The sequence below is a fragment of the Ochotona curzoniae genome, unplaced genomic scaffold (genome assembly GCF_017591425.1).
Source record: "Ochotona curzoniae isolate NIBS_2020 unplaced genomic scaffold, NIBS_Ocur_1.0 contig_2404, whole genome shotgun sequence".
Taxonomy (NCBI): domain Eukaryota; kingdom Metazoa; phylum Chordata; class Mammalia; order Lagomorpha; family Ochotonidae; genus Ochotona; species Ochotona curzoniae.
The window spans coordinates 2172174-2196054 of NW_024465451.1; the positions used below are offsets into that span (position 1 = coordinate 2172174).

General features: G+C 52.7%; 1 protein-coding gene across 1 annotated transcript; it reads left to right on the forward strand.

Annotated features, from left to right (window-relative positions):
- The first annotated feature begins 15383 nt into the window (after positions 1-15383).
- On the forward strand, positions 15384-21930 carry HCRTR1 (hypocretin receptor 1). Its single transcript, XM_040974384.1, has 7 exons — positions 15384-15632; positions 15753-15931; positions 16702-16945; positions 17249-17364; positions 18799-19025; positions 20045-20166; positions 21722-21930. Exons 1-7 carry the CDS (start codon positions 15434-15436, stop codon positions 21883-21885), a joined length of 1251 nt encoding a protein of 416 aa, XP_040830318.1. The 5' UTR covers positions 15384-15433; the 3' UTR covers positions 21886-21930.
- Positions 21931-23881: the final 1951 nt, after the last annotated feature.

Here is a 23881-nt window from a genome sequence, read left to right on the forward strand (position 1 = left end):
TCTTCTGTCTGACGATTCACTCTCCAAACTAGTGCAATGACCGGTGCTATGCCCATCCAAAGCCGAGATCCAGGAATTTCTTCCAGGTCTCCCACATGGGTGCAGGGTCCCAAGGCTTTGGGCTGTCCTTGACTGCTTTCCCAGGTCACAAGCAGGGAGCTGGATGGGAAGTGGAGCTGCCGGGATTAGAACCGGCACCCATGTGGGATCCCAGTGTGTTCAAGGCGAGGACTTTAGCCACTAGGCCATGCCACCGGGCCCAAGTTGATAGTCTCATTGGGAATTTTGAAGGAATTACTCTCCTGTCTTAGTTGCAATGTCTTTATCAGAAATCTGCCAACTGCTTGACTACAGCTGCTTTGTATGGCATCTACCTTTTCTCTCTGATTGTCAGCTGTAGTTTGATATTCCTAGGGAGAAGTGATTGTGCTGGCTTTTCACCAGTCTCCCATTCCACTGCATTGTTCTCCTGCAGCTCTGTGTTTTAACATGTTAGAGCCCATCGTTCTAGTCTCCATATCCCTGTTTCTCCTCTTTTTCCATTTCTGCACTCTGGGTGATTTCTGGAGCACTTTCTTCCAACTCATTGATTCTCTCTTCATCTATATCTAATCTACCATGCTTTCCAGCTCTTTCTTGTGAAATAGAGCACATAAATAGGAAAGTCCACTTGTAATTGTATGGCAATAACAGTAATAAACACCTGTGCAAACCCCCAATCAATCATAAAGTGGAAGGCAGTCAGTTCTCCCCGAGTCTCCCTGTAACCACTCCATCATAACGTTTTATTTTCTCCCACAGAGGAATCTAGTTGCCTGGATTGATGGTAGTACCATGGAGTATGCATTTTTACTCTGTGTTGTGTTTCTAAAATTTACTTTTATTATTGTAGATTACTAAAATTTCTTTTTGTTAATTCCTGTTGAAACAACAGGCTTGATGTGAGGGACTTCAGGTTGAGCTGGGCTCCATCTTAGATGCGGTGTCCCAACCCTGACTCATAAGAAAACTATATCCTGCTTGGCAAGAACATTGGGACCCCTGGCTAGGCTGGTCAAACACGAGTAGAACAAAAAATGAGCTTCACCTGGTTTAGCAACAGCAGCTTGCAAAATTGGTGACTGTTTTATCCCTAGGGAAGTTCTACTTTAGATCAACTCCTCTGGACTCCTCCCAGTTTGAGGTTTTTGCCTTTGTAAGCCCTGCTTTCCTGTAGTTCAAGGTAGAAAGATCTTTGGGGCATGAGTGTACGTTCCATCTCCGGCAATAGAGGACTTTCTGATCTTCCCAGTGTGTGGTGCTCCCCTGAACCAGCTTGCTTGGGTACAACACTATTATCCTGCTATGTGACTGTCACACATTCTCCCATGCTGGACTCTATTTCCATCTTGTGGCTATTACTATGTTATTTCTAATCTTCTATTTAATTCAGTCAGTGAATTCTCTTTTTATTTTAAATTTCAGCATGAGATTTTTATTGGCTCTATTTAATTTTCTTTCCACATCTGCCTGATCACTTTTAGTAGTCTCGAGCTGCTTGTTAAGTTTTCTAATTTTACAGTTTTCTCATTAAAACATTTGATATACAATTATTTTATATTCCATACCCAATCAAATATCTGAAGTCCTAGGTATCTGAGTTTATTGTTTGTTTGTTTGTTTGTTTGTTTACATGTACCTAGCTCTCAGTCATGGTGGTTCGGTTCCTTAGGAGTTCTGTGAAGAAAATGATATGATCATGGAATTCTTTTTTTCCCACATGGAAAACTGATTTCCTACCACCATTTCTTGGAGGAAACTGGTTCAAGTGTCACCTTTGCCCTGTGTAACCTGCCAGTCCTCACAGCTCTGGTCCTGAATATTCAGTTCTGCCCCCATGGCTTATTTACACACAGGGACACTTCCAAAGTCCCATGGAAAAGTCCCACATTTTTACATCACAAAACCCTGAAGCCGTGGGCGGTTCTTTCCTAATGTACATTCTCTGTAACCTTGTTGAAGATGCTTCCTCTTCGCGTCTCATAACTACAATAAACTACCTGAAGCCTGGGACTTAATGAAGAGAACAGGTTCATTTCACTCACAGTTTGAGAGGTTCACATTCAAGATCAAGTGTCCCTGTTGATTTGGCCTCCGGCTAGGGCAGTGACTGACGATGGCCAAGCAGGGACAGGGGGAGGATCCCACGTGGTGAGGCAGCAAAGTGAACAGGCCCCACTCAGGCTTGCAAGGAGGCCTGTCTGGAGAATCTTCCCCTGGAGGATATGACACAGTGACCTGAGACCCTCCTCAACCTTGCTTCTAAGCACCATAATTGTATTACACTCCACCTGCTCACCATTGGTTCATGACTTTGGGGGTTAAGCATCTGCGTGAGTTTGGGAGCCAAATCATGTTTAAGGCAGAGTGCCAGTCCATCCATCTGTGACAGTTCCCACCCGCCTCCTTATTGGTTCCATACGAAATCTTGATAACCGGCCAGTGAGTTTCCCTTCATTCACAGTCTACAGGACTGCCTTGGCTGCTTATTCCTCGCTATTTATTCTTTAAAGACAAACCACCCTTACATTATTCTTCAGGATAAGCTGGACATGTTTCCACAAACATTACTTTTTAAAGGCCTTTTTTTAATTTTTAAAGCTCTCTATTGAAATACAGCTCACTATCCAGTGTAATTTTATGGGCAACTGACGTCTTCATTTTTTTTTTTTTACTGATTACATTGCATTATGTAAAACAGTTTTATAGGCACTGGGATTCCCCCCATCCCTCCCCAAGCCCTCCTCCCATGGTGGATTCCTCCACCTTGTTGCATTACCACAGTTCAGATTCAGTTGAGATTCTTTCATTGCAAGCATTTATCAAGCATAAAGTCCACCAACTTATTGTCCAGATAAATTCAATGGTTTCTTGGGGAGACCATCTCTGGTCTGAAGGTAGAGCCGGCAGAATATCATCCCGATCAATTAAAAGCCCCAACATAACATCAGTAACAATTTATAACGTTATGGAATTAATTGACATGGTATTGAGTAACCAATATGTTTAAAAAAAAAAAAGAATGCAAGTTCTGAACCACATCCTGTGACTTCTACATTGACATTTCAATTCTTACTTTATATACAACTGGGTTTTATACACCTTAAAATGGCTATGGATTACTATTCAGCTGTCTCGTGTCTATTTTAATTTTAGTATTTAGCAGTTTATAGTGTTGAAGCATGATTTTGCAGAACCTGGCTGTTTTTCGGGTAGTCTAACTCTATAACTCTAACAAGGCATATGTCAACAGTTTAGGTGAACAGTTTTAGGAGGGATGTGCAGAGAAATCTTAAATACCCTAGTGAGGAGTAACCAATCTCTGTGTCCCACCCAGTGAGGTATAAGTGCATCCCCACTGACCATTTCCTGTCTGATTCTAAGTTTTTCTTGTTGTTCTCTGTCTATCTATTCTAGATTGTTTGTTTGTTTGTTTTGAGGGGTTTCCAGACCGATCCTGATGGTCATTGTGAGAGAGGGTAGGGATCCAACGCCGGAACCAGGCGAGGACCAGAGAAAGCTCCTCTCCCTAAGACATCTTTATTTTTAAATATTTGTTTATTGTTATTGGAAAGTCAGACCTACAGAGAGAAGAAAAGATAGAGAGAAGGAGCCTCCATCCACTGGTTCACTCCCCAAGTAGCCACAGCAGTCAGAGCTGAGCTGAACTGAAGCCCGGAACATGGAGCCTTTCCCACACAGGTGCAGGGTCCCAAGGTTTTGGGCTGTCCCCGGCTGCTTTCCCAGGCCACAAGCAGAAAGCTGGATGGGAAGTGAAGCAGCCAGGACATGAACTGGCGCCCATACAGGATCCTGGTGCATTCAAAACAAGGACTTTAGCCACTAGGCTACCATGCCAGGCCCAGCAATTGATATCCTTACTATCAAGTCTTGTCTTCTCCAAGTAAGCCCTTCCTCTCCTCTTGTCTAAGTCTCTCAAACAAGTTCCAGAACTTTCTCCATAAAAATCTCATGCGTCTCTTAGACATGGTGCTTTATGCTTTTACAAATGACATTTAAACAAAATCTGTTGCTAGTATTTAACAGTGAGATGGTGGGACCATCAAGGGTGTGAATGATCTGAGACTGTTCACACTCAGGTCATCCACTCTCGGGTGCCACGGGAACGCTGCAGGAGAGGGGAGAGAGGACTGAAGGAATGAAGTGCAGGCAGCGAGCCTGTGTAACTGCCCGTGACGCCAAGCGCAGGGAGCACTCGTGTGGCTGCTCACCACACAGGGAGATGCTGGCTTTATTCCACTTCAGAACAGTCAGCAAAGTTGCCTTATGCTCCAGGAGGAGATGCTAGCTCTGAATTTAAGAGGTGGTTGGCATAGGAAAAGTCTTTTTTTTTTTTAAGTTATTTGTTTTTATTGGAAAGGCAGATATACAAAGTGAAGGAGAGACAGAAAGATCTTCCATCTGCTGGTTCACTTCCTAAGTAGGCACAATGATCAATGCTGAGCCAATCTGAAGCCAGGAGCCAGGAGCTTCTTCCAGGTCTCCCACACGGGTGCAGGGTCCCAAGGCCTTGGCCTGTCCTCTTTTGCTTTCCCAGACCTCAAGGGAAGTGGAGCAGCTGGGATATGAACTGATGCCCATATGGGATGCTGGCACATGCAAGGTGTGAACTTTAGCCACTAGGCTACTGTGCTGGGCCCAGAAGAGATCTTTTTTTAAAAAATGATGAAAAATACACATTAAGGGGGCAACCGTCTGACCTAACAGTCGAGCCACAGATTGGGACATGCAAGTCCTATATCAAAGTGTCACCCTCTTCTTATATACCTTGACTTGTCTATTTGTTTTAGTTTGATAATAATGTATTCAGTACATGTGCATCAATGTCCATAATGGAAAGTAACCTAAGGTTTTCTTGTTTCAGTGCATCCTAATCTAGGTTGGGCACCAAGTCTATACCAGCCAGTACCAGATCAGCGGGTACTCTTCCCTCCTCTCCCGTTATTTAAAGCAATCTGTGTCAGGTGTAACTGTCTGCTCCTTGGGTGTGTACCACAGCCCAAGGCACCTGACCATCGTGGCTCCGTGCAGCTTCCTCAGACCTCTCCCTGTGACCACCAAGGCTGGCTCAGAGTTCTCCACTTTCAGTTCTCTGATCCATGGGAGGATTCTGTCTTCCAGAAGCTTCTGCAACTTCTGCTCTCAGGCCACTCCCCGACACCACAGCCAGCTATGCTGGGACACCAAGAGTGGACTGGACAGGCCCAGCTGTGGCTTCAAGCCCACTGCCCATGGGGCAGGGCCAGAGTGCCTGCTTCCCTGGGCAGCAGGGAGGTCAGGCGACAGAGCCCTTAGCACTCGCTCTTAGCTGAGGCCTCCTGCTCCATCTCATCAACAATAAAGATGATGTTTGGGAGGCTGGCATTTGGCCTGATCACTAAGACACTGAGACAGGCATACCCCACATCAAAGTACAGGAGTCTGTTTCTCACTTCTGACTCCTGACGTCACAGCTTCCGGCTAACGTGAACTCTCGGAAGTAGTGATTGGGCTCCTGCCAGCCCCGTGGGAAAGCTGAATGGAGCTCCCCGTTCCTGGCTTTGGTCTGTAATCTTCTGGCCAGCATTGAGTGGTAGGTTATAAGCCTCTGTTGTTTTATGATTTGTTTTGCCTTTAATATAAGTTAGGAAAATTTATAATTACAAACCACAAAAGATATTGCTAAAACCTTAAACTTGCAAACTTGCAGAGATGGCCTAGGGCTGGAATAGTTCAAGAAAAATATCTTCAGTGAATAATAATAATGTAACAAAAAATATGGTAAAAATTGAGATGTAAGATTGTAGGGCAACAAATGAAATCATCCTGTGTCAGCGCTGGTCCAGCTCCTAGATGCTCCACTTCCAAACCAGCTTGCTGCAATAGCAAACACTTCTACCTGGGAAGGCAGTGGAACTTGGCCCAAGACCATGGGCCACTGTACCCAGATGGAAGACCTGAACAAATCTCCAGGCTCCTGACGGAAGCCAGGCCCAGCCATGGCCATTGCAAAGCCAGCTGGGGAGTGAACCAGCAGATGGAAGCTCTTGCTTGCTCTCCCTCTGTCTCCCCTTCTGTCTTGCCACAGGTAGTTCTGCCTTTCAAATAAATAAATAATATCTCATATATATAAATATATATATGGCATGAGAATATATAAGCTTAGAAAGTCCCCAACTAAAGGCCAATTTAGTGAGTCTATAACCAGCACCAACTGCCAACTCCCTCTCCGCCAAACACACGAGGAGGGTGAGGGATACAGAGCCTAGTGAGGACGAGAGATGCAGAAAGGAGAGCCCCCTCGCCCCCCACGAAGCTGAGTGCCCTTCTCAGGAGGACTGGGATTCCTGCCAGAAGGACTGATGTCCAGAATGGATCCTTCCTTGTCCTGGCGCAGGGCAGGAGCCCGGGGCATCTGCTTGCGCATCTGACCCCTTTCCACACACCCTCAACTGAAGTTACCAAGCAAGTAGAAGGAGAAATACAAGAGGTTTTCAGCCGTGCAGGGATTCAGCCAGCTCTCCTTCCACGCATCCCTCTACACATGTGATCGGAAGATGTAGAGCAGCAATACAGAGACAAAACCCAAGAACGAGCCCAACGACGAGGGATACCACGCTCACTTCGGCAGCACATATGCTAACAATCACCAGGAATCCCAGGGACCCCTAGAGCCATCAGTCAGAATTAGAACAGGAAATTGGAGGTTTGGAGGGAACATCTCCAAGAGGAGAATGGGCTTCATTCAGCAGATAATATGATTAAGAAGCTGGGAGATTTTAATGACCCAATGGAAAAGGCATATGGTCCTTCTCTCCTGAAGAAAAGAAAAAAGCCATTAGAAATTCCAGAACAACAAAAAAAAAATGTCTAATAAAGTCACAGTCCGAGTAAGAAGCCAATTAAGATCTAACATCATTTTTTGAGTATCTGAAGGAGGGTAGGAGAATAACTTGAACTTGAACCTGTTATATTGCCCTTCAGAAAGCATCTAGGGCCCGGCGGCGTGGCCTAGTGGCTAAAGTCCTCGCCTTGAACACGCCAGGATCCCATATGGGTGCCATTTCTAATCCCAGCAGCTCCACTTCCCATCCAGCTCCCTGCTTGTGGCCTGGGAAAGCAGTCGAGGATGGTCCAAAGCCTTGGGATCCTGCACCCATGTGGGAGACCTGGAAGAAGTTCCTGGCTCCTGGCTCCGGATCGGCGCAGCACTGGCCGTTGCGCTCACTTGGGGAGTGAATCATCGGACAGAAGATCTTCCTCTCTGTATATCTGACTTTGTGATAAAAAATAAATTAATTAAAAAAAAAAAGAAAGCATCTAAATCATAGAATGATAGTTCTTTCTGTGAGTCTTAGACGGCTATGTGACTCTGCAGGGAACAACATTTACATAATTGATAGCATGTTAAAAATACTGATTTTTTAGTATTAGAAATTCAGATAGACAAAACAGGAGGCTAGAGCGTTCCAATCATGAGCCAGAACTAGATTCGAGTGTAGCGGTATAGAGAGGGGAGGCAGTGATGACTGATAAAGAATATCTCATCCTCCATGGCAGGCGTCAAGAAATGTTACACAAGGGGCCCCATGATGGATCAACTGGCTAATCCTCCACCTGCGAGCACCAGCATCCCATATGGCACCTGTTCACGTTCCAGCTGCTTCACTTCCCATCCAGCTCCCTGCTTGTGACCTGGGGAAGCAGAAAAGAATGGCCCAAAGTACCCTGCACCCGGCTCCTGGCTTCAAATTGGCTCAGCTCTGGCTGTAGTGGCTGTTGGGAGAGTGAACCAGCTGATGGGAGATCTTCTGTCTCTCCTCTGTAAATCTGCCTTCTCAATAAAAATAAATACATTTTTAAAAAATTACACAAAGTTGATCGCACAAGAAACAATTGTTGGGAGAACTTTAATCTGACCAAACTTTAGAGGAGGATTACTTTTTTAACTTCTCATCTTTCTCTGTTTTTAAAAAATATTTATTTATTTATTTGTTTGAGCCATTTTTTAATTTAATTTTATTGGAAAGGCAGATTTACAGATAGAAGAAGAGACAGAAAAATCTTCCATTTGTTGGTTCATTTCCCAAATGGCTGCAATGGCCAGAGCTGAGCTGACCCAAAGCCAGGAGCCGAGAGCTTCTTCCAGGTCTCCCATGCAGGTGCCGGGTCCTAAGGATTTGAACCATCTTCTACTTGCTTTTCCAGACCACTGAGAGCTGGATGGAAAGTGGAGCAGCTGGAACACAAACTGGCACGCATATGGGATCTTGGCACATGCAAGGCAAGGATTTAGCCACTGAGCCAGTGCACCGGGCCCTTTTTAATCTATTTGAAATGCTGAATTACAGAAATAGGAAGAGAAGTAGAAAGAGAATCTTCTATCCTCTGGTTCACTTTCCACATGATTGAAGGTCAGGGCTACACCAGACCAAAGCCACGAGCTGGGAAACTCTACCTGTGTCGCCCATGTGAGTGCCAGGGGCCTAAACACTTGAACCATCTTTTGCTGCTTTCCCAGGCACTTTGGTGGGGAGCTGGATTGAAAACGGAGTAGCCAGGACTAGAACTGGTGACCACATGGGATGTTGGCACCATAGGCTGCAGCTTAACATGCTGCACCACCACACCAGCCCCTAAATGTGTCATTTTTCCTGACAGGAGCCTTGCCAGACACTGTTAATTCACCGATAACCACCTCATCTTCCTCTTCTGGCCCTAAAACCTTTATATTCAAAAAGGTCTCAGCTGAAATAGCTATCAGGGAGAAACTTTATTTCCCGTCCTTCCTTGCAGCTGCAGATGACCAGTTGTCCAAATTCAGGCTGGCTGAAAGCAAGCAGAAGTGTCCGTGAATATCAACAGCTCACCCTTAGGCACGTGTTAACGGGTGTGTGCCTATTCGCTTTCTGGTGCTACTATAACCAATTACTATCTGCTTATTTGCTGAACAGCTGTGTGTTTCACAGCTTAACAACAGCGCTTCCTTTGTACCTCTGGAGGTAGGACACTTGCAGCGGATGCGTGGCCAGGCCCAAATCACCCTGGAGCCTGGGGAAGTCTGTACCCCGGCCCCTCCTGGTTTCTGGGGGGCCACATGCTTTGCTCAGCACAGGATTCCTTTCTCTGGCCCCGCAGTCTTGTGTTGCTATGATCACAACTCCCACCACCCGTCTGACTTCTGCCTCGCCTTCACACGCTCCCGTGGGATCTTATTGGATCCACTGGGCGATCCAGGCCCCCAGCTTCATAGCAAAAATCTGAATGTCAGAGTTTCTGCTCAGTTCTTCTTTCTGTATGATGGTACAGTCACACATCCTAGTGGCTAGGACAGAGATGTCTTTGGGCACAATGGTCTCCCTTCTTGATACTCAATAGTATCTTAAGTCCATTTTATGGATGACTAACCCACAGCACCCAGAAGTTAAGTAGTAGGGCCAGGATCACATGACTGCTAAATGACAGACTCATGATTTATGTATTTTTTAAAAAGATTTTTTTTTATTGGAAAGGCAGATATACAGAGTGAAGGAGAGACAGAGAGAAAAGATCCTCCACCCAATGATTCGCTTCCTAAGTACCACAATGGTCAATGCTGAGCCAATCTGAAGCCAGGAGCTTCTTCCAGGTCTCCCACGTACAGGGTCCCAAAACCTTGGCCCGTCCTCTTCTGCCTTCCCAGGCCACAAGCAGGGAGCTGGAAGGGAAGTGGAGCTGTCAGGATATGAACCAACGCCCATATGGGATACCAGCACATGCAAGGCAAGGACTTTAGCCACTAGGCTACCATGTTGGGCTCATGATGTATGTATTATTTTTAATATTTACTTGAAAGTCAAGGATACAGAGCAAGAAGGAGAGACAGAAAGAGAAAGAGAGCTTCTATCTGCTGATTGACTCCCCAGAGGCCACAACAGCAGGACTTAGCCAGGGGGAAGCCATGAACTTCTTCCAGGTATCCCATGTGCATGCAAAAAATAAAATAAAATAGAATGAAGCACCAGCAGGGCTGCATTCCTCCTGGGGCTCTGGAGCCTTCTATTTCTCATTCTTTCCAGCCCCAGGAGGCCTCCCGTGGCCCAGTTGCTGGCCCTCCTGGCGCTTCCCTCTGACCTCTGCTTCCCTTATCTTCTCTCTCCAACCCCCAGCCTCCTGCTGATAAGGGTTCCTGTGGGTACCAGGAGCCCACCCAGCTAATCCACGACAACCTCCCCATCGCACGAGTTTCTTGCCACGTGCTGTGGTTTGGATGTGGTTTGTGTGTTCCCCGGGGGCTTGTGTAGCAGAGTTTTACCTCCATGGGGACAATCAGGAGGACAGCCACTTGACTGACCTCGCCATGATGCTGGAGCCTGGGGGAGGGGCTCAGGACTAGACAAGGTCACCAGGGCAGTGGCCCCATGACTGAATCCTGGCCACTTTATGAGGACACACACCTGCCATCCTCATCGCTGCCTGCCACCACCTGCAGGCCCTTGAACCCCTAGAACTCTCAGCCCAACAAGCCCCTTTAGAAAGTTCACCTGGCTCTGTATTCTGCTCCAGTGAGGAAAATGGGCCAGTTCTTGTAACATGTTCCCAGTTCTAGGGCTTAGGATGCAAATCTCTTGGGGGGGGGGCCATTATCAGCCTAGAAGAGAGGCAAAAGAAAGGAGCCAGGTGAGACCAGCAGTAGTGAGAGGCAGAGTGGATGATGGTCCAACCCAGGGCGTTGTGCCCCCTCCCCAGCCTGTGCTCCCGACGGCCCCTGTATACTGCAGTTCCACGCTTTGTAGGGTTCCCATGGTGTCTCTTGGTTCACGTGCAGTAGCATTGTCAGTCCCAGTGCTACTGCCTCATCCCCCTTGGCTCTAGACCCCTAACATATCCCAGGGTCCAAGAGGGTCTGCAGCCCACCCACAAGTCCTCCAGTGCTTGCTGAGTTCTGGGTAGGACAGCTGGAAGGCTGCTGTTTCCAGTTCCTTCTCTTTGAACCTGACCCTTCTCCTTGGCTGTACTCTTGCTTTTATTATCACCATGGATGCCTAGCCCTGAACCCCACCTCACTCTGGTCCCTTCAAGTCCCCCCAGACCTGATATGGGGCCATCCTGAGCAGAGGAAGCAGAGAATCCTGGAGCTGGAGGACCCAAGGGCTGTGGGGTTCTCCCCAGGACATGAGCATTTTGTCAGGAGTTCCCAGAAGCCAGTGTTGTTGGGTCCAAGAACCACAAAACCACAGCTGCCTCGGTGGCCTCCCTGGACTCGGTCCTCAGAGCCCCTCCTCTGGGCCCATAGGTGTCCCTGAGCCCCAGCCTTTCCCCGTCTCCATTCACCCCTGCCCAGCCCTGACTTCTCCTATCTGCAATCCCACTGTACTGCAGCAGCATTAGCAAGTTGAAAACCCAATTACATTTCAATTACTCTAGTCCAAGCCAGACAGAGGTTACTGTAAGTCACACTGGGATTGGGAGAAAGGGGGAGGTAGCACCTCGGGCCAGGGCCCTAGGCTGACACATGAAGACGGATGTGACAGGGACCTGTGGCTTGGAGGCTCCAGATTAGATCAACACGGCGGGGAACGGCTGGTTCCAAGGAAGAGGTTAGACAGACATCATGGGCAGAGCCAAGGCCTCAGGTCGGCCCTGCCCGGGCAGGGAAGGCGCCAGTCCAAGGGCCCAGGTCCCTGGTTCCACCCCCTGAGCACAGGCCTTTTGCCCAGAGTTCCCAGGAATCAATGCTGTTGGGGCCAAGGACCCAGCAATTGCAATTTCCTGTGATCTTCCCCTCCCAAAATTCCTCAAAGCATGTGCCCAGGGAGTGTCTCTCATGCCCATCTAGGCCGAGAAGGACATAGGGTCCCAGGGACTTCCTTGCCTGGCCAGGGCCTGGCCAAAGGTGTCACTGTCAGCCTCCAGGGTCCTGTGAGCAGTTCTCTTTGGGAGATAAAGTAGGGGAAGGAAATTATACAGAATTAGACCTGCCAGGGGGAAGAGCAGCCAAGATTCTTCTGTAATGATCTGGGGAGATCTGGAGTCCTTTGCTCACTCCACCCCAGGGTGTCTGGGAGTGCCTGAATTACAAAGCTTGGCCCTCTGGGCTGTATTCTAAGCCAGAGCTGTACTGGGCTCAGTGGGTGCCCACGCTCATGCACTCACACGCATGCATACGTGTATCTACACCTTCCACGTCACTGGCTGCACCTTGCTTGCTGCAGCCGTCCTTCGAGCGTCCCTGCATTATCTGCCACCCATCCCCCTCATGCTCAGCCCCCTCCCCAGCTCCTCCATGCAGTACTAGGTGGTGCTGCTGGTGGTGGTAGATGTGAGGGGATGAGTCATCGCGTGGGAGCAGACGTACCGATTTCCAGCACTCACACACTCCCAGAGCGCTGGACACAAAGGCAGACCACACTCACATTCCCACACGCACAGGAAAACACATCAGGAGGCTAATGCTGCTCACAGCCACAGTGGCACACTCAGACACACCCTGCACACACACATTCCTTTACAGGCACAGATACCAAACCCAGATAAACACATTCCACCAGGGTGAGCTCCGGCCACCAACCCAGAGCCTGTCCCCTCTCCACAGGCACAGCGAGAAAGCTGTAAACATACACAGTCACACCATGGAGTCCTGCTCAGCCCTCACGTGGACACACACACGCCAGCCCTCCTCTCTCGAGTCCCCTCCTCCATCCTCCTGCCCCCGCCATCACCCAGGGCAGGCAGGACTGGGTTTTGGAGGCACAGGTGCCACTCAGGTTTAGCTTCAGCTCTGCAGAGGGGAGAGTCACGGGCATTGTCACTGGCCCACTAGCTCCCCTCCCAAATCCTGTATGCCTAACAAGGAAGGAGAGTGGGTGAGGGGGCTTCAGTGTGTTAGCCAAGATTGCCCGGAGGCATGGGACAACCAGGATGATTACCTGATGCCTGGAAGGTCACCCTTCACCTACCTGTGATCCTCAGAGGGGCCCAGACTAGACACCTTTGCACCTGCTATTTCCTCTCCATTGCATATCATTCCTCAGATACTTAGCATCATCTTAGTTCTAGGCTTCAGGAGCCTGATCTGGTGCCCTGGCTGGATCATTCTGCCCCCTCCATGCCCCACAGTTCCAGGCCTGGCTCCTGGCTCTATGGGGTGCCTGGCTGTGCACCTGCTTCCCCCTAGCAGCCTTCTGCAGGGCAGGGAGCCTCGGGCTGCTGCCGGCGGCTGGGATAATCTCAGAGGAGCACAGGTTTGAACTCCAGCTCTGCCTATGACCAATCCATCGAGCCCATGAAATGGAGCCAAGAACCACTGCTCTCCCTCCCCCAGATGGATTTGAAGATGAGCTGAGACCAGTGCACTCACAAACCGCAACCGCGGCTCGGTGCCTGGCACACGGGCTTAGCAAATATTTGCGAAGTTAATGAGCCATTCTATCTCTCCCGTCTCCTGTCTCTGCCTCGCGTCCTTGTCTCCCGAGGGGGAAAGTAGGGATGAAGCAGGATTCGAGGCAGGTGTAAGTGTGGACTGAAACCAGTGCGCAGGGCTGTGTGGCGTGGTTGGGAGCCAGTTGTTGGGGAAGGGCAGTTCGGAGCCCTGTGGATGGCAGCATGGGCGCCCTCTCACCCCCGTGACTCACCTGTGCCATCGTCCTCGTCAGCCAGGTGAGGCGGAAGGGTGAGGAGAGGCCGGGGTCCTCCTCTGTCCTGGGGCCTTAGAAGCAGCTCGGGCCACTCCGGCACCCGTTAGGCACGCCCTCAGTGTCCAGTGGTCACGGGCATAAATGTTGAATGAAGGCACACGAGTGTGAATGAACGCATAGACGCATGAATGGAGGTGGGATGCAAGCGCGAAGAAGGGGGCGGCGAAGAGGGATGAGCGGCGTCCCTCCGCCCTCCAGGTCTCGGGGCCGGGAGACACGGAACCGAGGCCGGCTGGGGGCTCCCCTCCCCGCGGCGCACAGCCCGGCGGAGCCCGCGCCGAGCCACAGCCCGGCGCTGCTGCCAAAGCTCGCGCGCAGCCCAGAGAACCAAGGCAGCACAGCCTGAGGAGGGGGCTGTCCTGGCCCTTCCTCCCGCCACGGCCCCCAGGGGTCCAGCCTCTCCCACGGGCAGGCGAAGTCCCCAGCGTGAGGTCCGGAGACCAGCGGCGGAGAGCGCCCGGGTCCGGAAGCAAACAGGTGCGGGGGCATTGGGAGACCCCTGAGACCGGGATGGGGGAATCCAAGGGACCTGATTAGGGGGGAGTCAGGGGTCTGGACGGGTAACCTGGGTTCTGGAGACTGAGCCCCTCGCCGGCCCTGGCTTCCTCTCGAAGGGCTCCTGCGGAACCCTCCTGGCTGTTCTACGCCGCACCCCCCGCAGCCCGCGAGGTGCTGGGAGGTCCCGCGGAAGAATCGGGTCCTGCGTGGGAGTGCATCCGCAGGCCCTCGGCCGGGTGGGAAGGCGTCCAGGTCCCCTGCGCCTGGGGTCTCGTGGGAGCGTCAAGTGTGCCTGGCGCGTCCGGGGTCGTCCTGGCCCAGCCGGAGAGGGAGGGGTCTTGAAGGTGGGAGGAGGGAGGCGCCAGGAGCAAGACCGGATTTATGAATGGAAGTGGCAGATGATCGGCCCAGCGGCCCCTGGCGGCTGCGAAGGAGCATCGCGGCCGAAGGGACTCCCTGGGTGCCCCGGGATGGGGGTGGGGGTGGGGTGCAGAAGGCGGATCTGCTGGGCCTGGCTCAGGCAGTGGCTCTGGAAAGGATGGTCAGTCCCCACAACCCCTCACTCCGCTCTCCTTCCTATGTGTGCGCGCACACGCTCATCGGGGAGAGTCCCGGCTTTTGGTGGGCATGGCCTGGGTCTCTAACACCTCCCCGGACCCCACACACCCACCCTACCCTCCACCGGGACCAGAAATGACTGGATATGAACTGACTGGAGAAAGAGCGGGTGCAAGCGGGATGGCTTCCCCTCGCAGCTTGGGCGGGATGGCGAATTCAGACAGACCTGGCTCGGTCGCTGTGACCTTGAGCAGGTGTAGCACTCCTCTCTGAGCCTGCATCTCTCTGCAAAAGCAGGACTCACTGCTCCCAGCAGCTGCTGGCCGTGAAGCCCGTCTCCCCAGCCGTGCCCTGTGCTCCTCCCTGCGGCCCGGTGAGGTAGGTACTTCCTGGGACAGATGGAGAAAGAGAGGCAGAGTGCAGCCAGGTGCAAGAGCCACTTGTGAAGTTGGGGTACCTTCCTCCTTGGGTTGGACGGCTATGAGAATGAAGGCAAAGCTTATGGGTGAAGCACCTGGCACCTCTCTAGTGCCCCCTCCTTTCCTTCTCACTGTCCTTCCTAAAGGAGGTATAGAGGCTGGGACTCCAAGGACTGGCTCGCATGGGCCCCCCTCCCTCCACAGCACCCACGATGTTCCTCGGCTGCAGCAGCCCCTGAACTCATGGAACCCTCAGCTACCCCAGAGGCCCAGACTGGGGTTCCTGCTGGCAGGGGGCAGGTGACTCCTGGGCCTCCAGACTATGAGGATGAGTTTCTCCGCTACCTGTGGCGTGACTACCTGTACCCGAAGCAATATGAGTGGGTTCTCATCGCTGCCTATGTGGCCGTGTTCCTCGTGGCACTGGTGGGCAACACACTGGGTAAGTCTAGGCCTCGCCCTTGCCTGCAACTGCCTACCTCCTGCTGGCTGCGTGGCATCCAGGGAGGGGTTTCAGTTAGGGCTGGACCTCCTGCCCCTCATTCTGGCCACACCTCCACAGTCTGTCTGGCCGTGTGGCGGAACCACCACATGAGGACGGTCACCAACTACTTCATCGTCAACCTGTCCCTGGCTGATGTGTTGGTGACAGCAATCTGCCTGCCAGCCAGCCTCCTGGTGGATATCACTGAGTCCTGGCTCTTTGGCCACACCCTCTGCAAGGTCATCCCCTATCTACAGGTGAGTTTGCCCAGGCACCTTGCACGAGCATGCCATACATGGACCAAGCCCACTGCCTTCTGGTGATCCCAGTGACCCTCAGACCTGCCTTTCAGTGGCTTAAGACCCTGGCGGTGCCATCCCCTACAGCCAGGGAGGGCAGGCCACTACGATGGCATCAGGGCCCAGACCCACCCAGATCCAGGCCCACATACTCATCCGGCAATCTCATCCTGGTCCCACTCTTGGACTCACACAAGTACCCCCAGGGATGTGGCACGCAGTGGAGGAGACACAGAAGCCTACAGTGATACACACACATATGCACATGTGTACACACACCACTACACTTGATCCCAAAGAGTGCAGAAGGGAGGACCCCAAGGGTAATGGCCCCTCCCCTGCCTCCATGACTGGTCCTTCTCTCCCGAGCAGTGAGAACCACCGTGACCAGATGGGGTGAGTGGGGCAGGAGAGCCTCTCCCTCGTGTCCTTGGCACTCTGCCTGCTTCCCCGAGGGCACCTCTGGAAGCATTGCCCACCCACATGCTGGCACAGATGTATCTCTGCTCCCCTAAGGGAGGAATGGTGTCTGGGGAAGACAGAGGTGTCTCCTGCCTATCCCACTGTTCAGAGGTTAATCAGTGACCAGTCTGTCCTGCACCTGGTAGTCTGTCATTACCGGGCTCTGACCCACCCCCTGGCTCACCTCCCCCCTTCCCAGACAGACACACCCACACACACCATGTCCCTGGTGACCTGGAGACTGACCCTGTGTCCCCATGTGGCAGGCTGTGTCCGTGTCAGTGGTGGTTTTGACTCTGAGCTCTATCGCCTTGGACCGCTGGTATGCCATCTGCCACCCGCTGCTGTTCAAGAGCACCGCCCGGCGTGCCCGTGGCTCCATCCTGGGCATATGGGCTGTGTCACTGGCTGTCATGGTGCCCCAGGCTGCTGTCATGGAGTGTAGCAGTGTACTGCCCGAGTTGGCCAACCGTACTCGGCTCTTCTCCGTGTGTGATGAACACTGGGCAGGTAATAGTGGGAGCCCCAAGCAGGCTTCCCAGAAGTAGGCACCCTGGGATGCCTCTAGGGTGGGCTCTCAATTCGGAGCATTGCCAGGGGATAGGGTGGATCCAAGAGGACACCTCTTTTGATAGACACCTGCTGAAGTCTCTCCAGGATGGGCACTGCCAGGTGAGGCGGCTCTGGGGTCTCTCTCTGCACTCCCTGGTGCCTGTGGTAGGGATGGGGGAAGCTCTAGGCCTTGCCTGGCTAACCAGGATAGCCTGGGACTCCCAGCCTTGGCCTGACCCTTGCATCCCTTGATCCCTGCAGATGACCTGTACCCCAAGATCTACCACAGCTGCTTCTTCATTGTCACCTATCTGGCCCCACTGGGCCTCATGGCCATGGCCTATTTCCAGATTTTCCGCAAACTCTGGGGCCGCCAGGTGAGTGCACGCTGGGGAGGTGGTGGGGGATTGGAGCTACTGATCTGAGGACAGATCTCTGCCTTCACAACCTGTCTTCCAGGTGTAGCTAGACAAGGACAAGTCCTAGGGATGTGTCACAAACTCAAGGCCAAAAGTGTCCACATCCACTTTGAAGCAATTAGTAGTTTGGCCTCATACACTCTTGACCACCATATCTCCTCTCCTTCATACGTGGAGTTCAGGCCTGAAAGAAGCAAGGCAGTTTCCCCCAAACCACTTAGCAGGTGTGTGATCAATCAGGAAGGAACCAATAGGAGGAAACTGAGATCTGCGCAGGTACAGGGCTGTTGAGTAGCATAGCAATGACGGCAACTTGGCACTGCTGGCCACATCAGGTGCTTGGCATCTAAGTCATAACAACCAGCTACCAAGGGAAGCAGCCCTGTCCACACCACATGCATGAGCACCCACACACACACACACACACACACACACACACACACACACACACACACACACACACACACACCAAGCTGGAGCAGCCACCTGCCAAGGTCAGGGAGTGACACAGCCTCTTGGTCCCAGGGCTGTTTTCCTCCTGCCATTAAGGACCAGCCCATGGCAGCTTTCGTGAGCGGCCTCTGTGGGGAAAGGGATGTTCAGAGGTTCTTCATACAAGTGGGACAGATTCCTGGCTCCACCTCTGGGTGGTGACAGGGCACCAGGCTGTCCCAGGGATGTTCCCACTCCAGGAGCACCAGGAGACGAAGTAGTCAGCTCCAGGCCCTACCTTGGATGAGCACAGAGTGCACTGAGGTTCTTCCTGCTCAGCCAGCTGCACAGTCCACCAGCATGTGCCACCTGCTTCACACACTCCCACCTCCTCATCCTCCTGTGAGGTAGATAGGAAACCAGTGCTCTGCAAGATCACATGCCTCACCACGCCTGAGCTGTCCTAGACCCAAGTTCCCCAGGGCATCCAGCCATGGGACAGAGTGCAAAGGAGCCTATGGCTGCTCTGCAAACTCAGGGCCACCCCAGGGCATTACAGGCACTAGCCCAGGTGGGGGCCCGTGCTCTGAGGTCCAAGCCATTCCATCCTGTTTACTCCTTGACTGGGTCTCTCCACAGTCAGGGGTTGGCACAACTCACCCCCACCCCAAAGAAGGAGGATGGAGGAGCAGCTAGGAGGCTGGGCAGAGCCCAGGTGGTGACTGGGGCTTTGTTAAGGGCACACACCTCTCCCAGACTCAGCAGCTGCACCTGTTAACAGAGGACCAGTGATATCAAGAGCAGGTGGCCCATGGGTTCATGCCGATGGCCATTGGTGTTCATTGGGATCAGGAATGCCCAGCTCCATCCCTCTGCCCACCCCATACTTCAGTGAAGAGGGCCCAGCAAAGGAGAGTGCCCTCCAGGGAACTGAGCCCCCTGCTGCTGTATGCTGCACAGATCCCCGGCACCACCTCAGCCCTGGTGCGCAACTGGAAGCGGCCCTCAGACCAACTGGACAGCCAGGACCCAGGCCTGTGCTTGGAGCCCCAGCCCCGGGCCCGCGCCTTCCTGGCTGAGGTGAAGCAGATGCGAGCCCGGAGGAAGACGGCCAAGATGCTGATGGTGGTACTTCTGGTCTTTGCTCTCTGCTACCTGCCCATCAGTGTCCTCAATGTCCTCAAGAGGTGAGAGCCCCAGTGAGGAGTGTGGGGATCAGAGGCGGGAGCTCCACTTGTCATCCTGGGGCCTTGGGGCTGGATGCGGAGCCTCAATCTCTCATCCATAAAATGAAATCGCACCTGTCCCACCCTCCCAGGGCCACTGCACACATTCATGAATTGTCAGGGAGTGAGTGCACAAGACCAAGTCCCTTCTTTCCTGGCAGTTACGTCAGCTGGGAGGGAAGAAGAAATTGGTGTGGTGGGGAGGAAAGCCATGGCGGTGTTAAGACAGTAGTGGCTGCTATGAGGAAACATGAACTGGAGAAAGTGCGGGTGGGTTTTGTTTCAAAAATAACAGCTTTTTCTATACACACATACACACACACACAGGAACCTTTGAGGAAGTGAATTTGAGTGAAGGCTTGAAGGAAATGGGGGAGCTGGGGGGACAGCACTGGAGACAGAGGCACATGAGGACGTGCAGCAAAGGGTCCCCGGCAGCTGGGGAGAGGACATGGCTATTAGAGCTTGTGCTTGGCCACTTGGCCACTCTGGCTGTGGGCCTCACACTGTTGCTTGACATCTCTGAGCCTCGGCTTCTGTCACTGAAAGTTGAGTGGCTTCTGACTCACAATCATCCTGTGAGGATGGATGGAAAGATGGATGGGGGTGGGAAGAGGGCACACTCTGTGCCTGAGAACCGGGAAGCCCAGGCAAGGGCCACCTGCTGGACAGAGTGGGCAGTGGGAGCCCCTGCCCTTGGCCTTGTGAGTTGTGTGAGCACATGGAGTCACAGACACAGATAGGCAGACACAGAGACTTAGATACAGAGACACATACACTCAGACACATGCATACACAGCCATACACACAGACTCACAGAGACATACCCAAACATACAGACATGCACACATACACAGACATAGAGACACACAGCCATACACAGAGTCACACCCAGACATACACATACAGACACACAAAGACACAGACATGCACACATGTACAGTCACATGAATTATGACCATCCTGCACCATGGCCCTAGGGTGTTCGGGATGTTCCGCCAAGCCAGTGACCGAGAGGCTGTCTATGCCTGCTTCACGTTCTCCCACTGGCTGGTGTACGCCAACAGCGCCGCCAACCCCATCATCTACAACTTCCTCAGTGGTGAGTAGGCTGGGCATGCTCAATGCGCCCAAGCATGGGCAACAGTGCTCGGGACAGTGGTCTCCCTCTCCCCAGTCCAAGGACCAAAGGATGGCAGAGAGGACAGAGCTGCTCTGAGAACCCTGGTCTTTGTGTCACAGGGCCAGTAGCCAGGGGACAGCTTGGCAGAAGCCAGGGATGGAGGGAGAAGCAGCCGAGTCTGTGTGGGAGACACAGCGCAGACAGAGCCATCCATCTTCCCCAGGGGGCTGCTTACACCAGAGCATCCGGGGGTCAGGGCCAGGGTCAGAGGCAGCCCAGGCCCTGGACATAGCCTCCCCGACCCAGCCAAAGTCATACCAAAAGAGTGGCCAGAACCTTGGAGGCTGTCCTGGATCCACCTGACTTTTCTCCCTCTTCCTTCTGAAGGCCAGTTCCCCCAGACCCCACTCCCACGTCAGGCTTCCCCTTTGTTGTTTCCAAGTCCCTACCCCTTCCACTACCCCTCAGGCTCAGGGTGGCCATGGTCTGGTCCCCCAGCTCAGCTCAGCAGCAGTGTCCCTCACCAGATCTGACTGTGGTCTGGACTTCAAAAGCTACTCCAGCTGAGCATCATAGCTTAGACACAGATCTCTAACAATCAGTAAAAGGTTAAAGAAGGAATAACGGTCAATGGCCTACCTCCCAATCAGATTCAGGTTATTCTCAACAAAGGCTGCCCAGCTGGAGTCCAGCTCAGAGGAAGGGACAGAACAGGAGAGGGAGCACTGGGGGGAGGAGAGGGCAGACAGCCTTCTGACCCCTATGCCTTTGAGTATCCCATCTCCACTGAGCACTGTGTAGGGCACCAGAGAAGCTGGCCGACTAATGACACATGGTGGGCAAGGGAGGGCCAATTCCAGCCCAGCCTGTTCTCTGGCATTCTAGGACCGAGCAAAGTTGTGTGGTACTCCCTCCTTTCCCTTTGAGAAGGGCTTGCAATTAGAACAGGATCACATTGCTGGCTGGGTGGCCTTGGACAAGCTTCTGTATCCCTCTGTGGCTCATCTATAAACTGAAGATAAAGGATTGCAACCTCTCCTGGTATTGGGATGCTCTGGAGGACAGGGGCTGAGGTACCAGGCCCATGCACGGTGACTGCCACATCCACGGGCTGCTGGGGAGTCTCCAGCAGGGAGAGCTGGGCAAGGCCTGGCAACAGCGTGGGCTCCAAGACCCTCCACCTACAGGGTTGGTGAAGGCAGAGGTGACCGGGGGACCCTGAGCTAGAAAACCAGGCTCTGAGCCAGAGCACAAAGAATCAGATTACAGTTGCGTTTCTCAACGAGGTGTGGGGGGATGTCTGTTAGTGGGGGGGTTGTCTGTTGCTCTAGGCCTGTATTCCCACACATTCCACAACAGTGCCCAAGTCTCCTGGGGGAGGGTGCAGGGGGGGGGGTGCGGTAGGAGCGGGGGCTCCATAGCCACTCCCCCTTCCTTCAGGCAGCTTGGCTGGAGATGCGTGGGTGTCCCTGGGCTCAAGGCCTCTTCCAGCTGCATTTGTCTCTTTATTGCTGTCTTTTGTTTCTCAACCAAGGCAAATTCCGGGAACAGTTTAAGGCTGCCTTCTCCTGCTGCCTGCCAGACTTGGGGACCCGCTCCTCTGCCAGCCACAAGTCTTTGTCCTTGCAGAGCCGGTGCTCCGTCTCCAAAATCTCGGAGCACGTGGTGCTCACCAGTGTCACCACGGTGCTGCCTTGAATGGGGACTGTCCTGGCAGCTCCTGAGAAACCCGCCCCTACCTCTCCTGGAGGCAGCGAGAGGCTGGGGAGAAGGGGGTTCTCCAGTCCTGGTCTCCTGCCTGTGTGCCTCTGAGCAAATCACTCCCCCTCTCTGAGCCTGTGTCCCCTACGCAGGGTTGATGCGAGGAGGATGACGCATGTCCCAGAAAGCAGAAACCTCTCTGTAAAGTGTGAAGTGTCGTGGGCGTGATTCTTGTACTTCCCACCCGTGGCTATACTCCCCAGGGTCACTCTCCCCCCATCATCCTGCTGGAGCTTTGTCTTTCCCACCCCTCACCGCCCCCCAACAAGTACAGCCTTCCCTGGAGTCCATTCCTTACAGCCCAGGACTGCACTGGACCCCAGAACCACCTGGGCACAGCCCCTTTCTGGTGTCACCCTGAGCGTCCCCAGCACAGCCTCACCCTTACCAGGTGCCAAATGCAGGCACCACAGACTGGACCTTGTTAGCTTTGTGGTGTGATAAAACTCTCCAAGCGGCCATTTGGCAGAGAGGACAGCAGCCCAGGGCAATTGTAATTAAAAGCCTGGCACTGAATGTTCCCTTTCTTTGTCATTGCACAAGATCTTCCGCGTAAGGCTAAGAGTAGAGGAAAGTGCGGAAGCTGGGGGAGGGGAAAAGACACAGCAGCGGCCATGGAATGCTATTCTCTGCTGACCCCTCCAGATCCCAGCTGGACTCACAGGCAGACCTGGAAGTGCTCATGGCACAATGCCAAGCCTCTGGTTCCTGGGACCTCGAGCCCTGGCATGCCTGTCTGCCCATGGTCCGGTGGTTTATGGAAGGTACCCAGGGCAGAGGCTGGGGGGCGGGGCAGGGTGGCAGTTAGGGAGGCACACAGCAGGTTAGGGGACTGATTTACCGTTCTCTTCACCTTCTTGGAAATCTCTGGGGTGTTTTTTTTTTCTTGTGTGAACTCAGGATGAGACAAGAAAGCCGCAGTCTTGGCCAGACGTGCTCTGTCTGCCACTGTGATGATTACAGGGTTGCCAGAGGCCTTGCTCCTGTGGCCAGAGCAGTCCGGCGTACCACTAGCTCTGCTTCACCTACTACAAGGAGCTAGGGGTGCCTTCTGACTTCACCTGGCAGGAAGGGGTCCAGCTCAGGAGAGTTCAGATGCTGCACTCTGCTCCCCATGCACCTGCTTTGTCTACAGCAGATGCATGGGGGCCTGTTCCCCACAGGCCAGCAGCTGCCAGAAGGGACAGGTTGTCTATACCCCCATTGGCCTTGGCCTCCAAAGCTGTTCACAATGCTCCCAAGCCAGCCCACAGGTGCAGTGTGTGCAATGAGGCAGCTCAAGGCTCACATGAGGTCCAGGGCTTCTGAGTCCAACTGAGCACCAAGGCAAGGGACAATGGTTGGCACCTTTCTAAAGATGGGCATGGCTACACCTTAGCTCCTTGGAAACAAAGCAGTAGCTCTGTCCTGCAGTTAGTCAAGGGCAACCCATCTGTACGCCTTAGAAACTGGAAAAATGCAGGGGAGGCGACCAGGATGCCCAGCAGTGGCACTCAGTGAGGAGTTGCTGGGGAGCCCACCAGGGAAGACACAGAGGCCAGCCTGACCCTCTACACAGGGATGGTGTGCAGAAAGGGGCGTGGTATATCCAAGAGGGTCCAAGGGACCAAGCCTGAGCCAATAGCATTATTTTCAAGGTGGCAGGATTTAGAATCATTAAGCAAAAGGCTTGTCAATCGAGAAGAAAATGGACTACTGGAAAGACCTCAGCTTGATTTTTTAAATTTTTTAAATCAATTTTATTTAATGTGAAAGGCCAAGAATCAGAGAGACCGGAAAGCCAGAGACCTTCCATCCACTGGTGTTCACTCTCCAAAGGCCTGCAGTGGCCGGGGCTGGGCCATGCTGATGAGCCAACATCACCTGCTGCCTCCCAGATGTGCAATAGCAGGCAGTTGGAACTGGAAGTGGAGTCACAACTGGAACTTAGGCA

Bases quoted from the DNA above. Each gene is read 5' to 3' on its own strand.
- HCRTR1 (XM_040974384.1), top strand. From the start codon at position 15,434: ATGGAACCCTCAGCTACCCCAGAGGCCCAGACTGGGGTTCCTGCTGGC. The intron at 15,932-16,701 runs GTGAGTTTGCCC...CCCATGTGGCAG, and splicing joins AGGTCATCCCCTATCTACAG to GCTGTGTCCGTGTCAGTGGT. The intron at 17,365-18,798 runs GTGAGTGCACGC...TATGCTGCACAG, and splicing joins GCAAACTCTGGGGCCGCCAG to ATCCCCGGCACCACCTCAGC.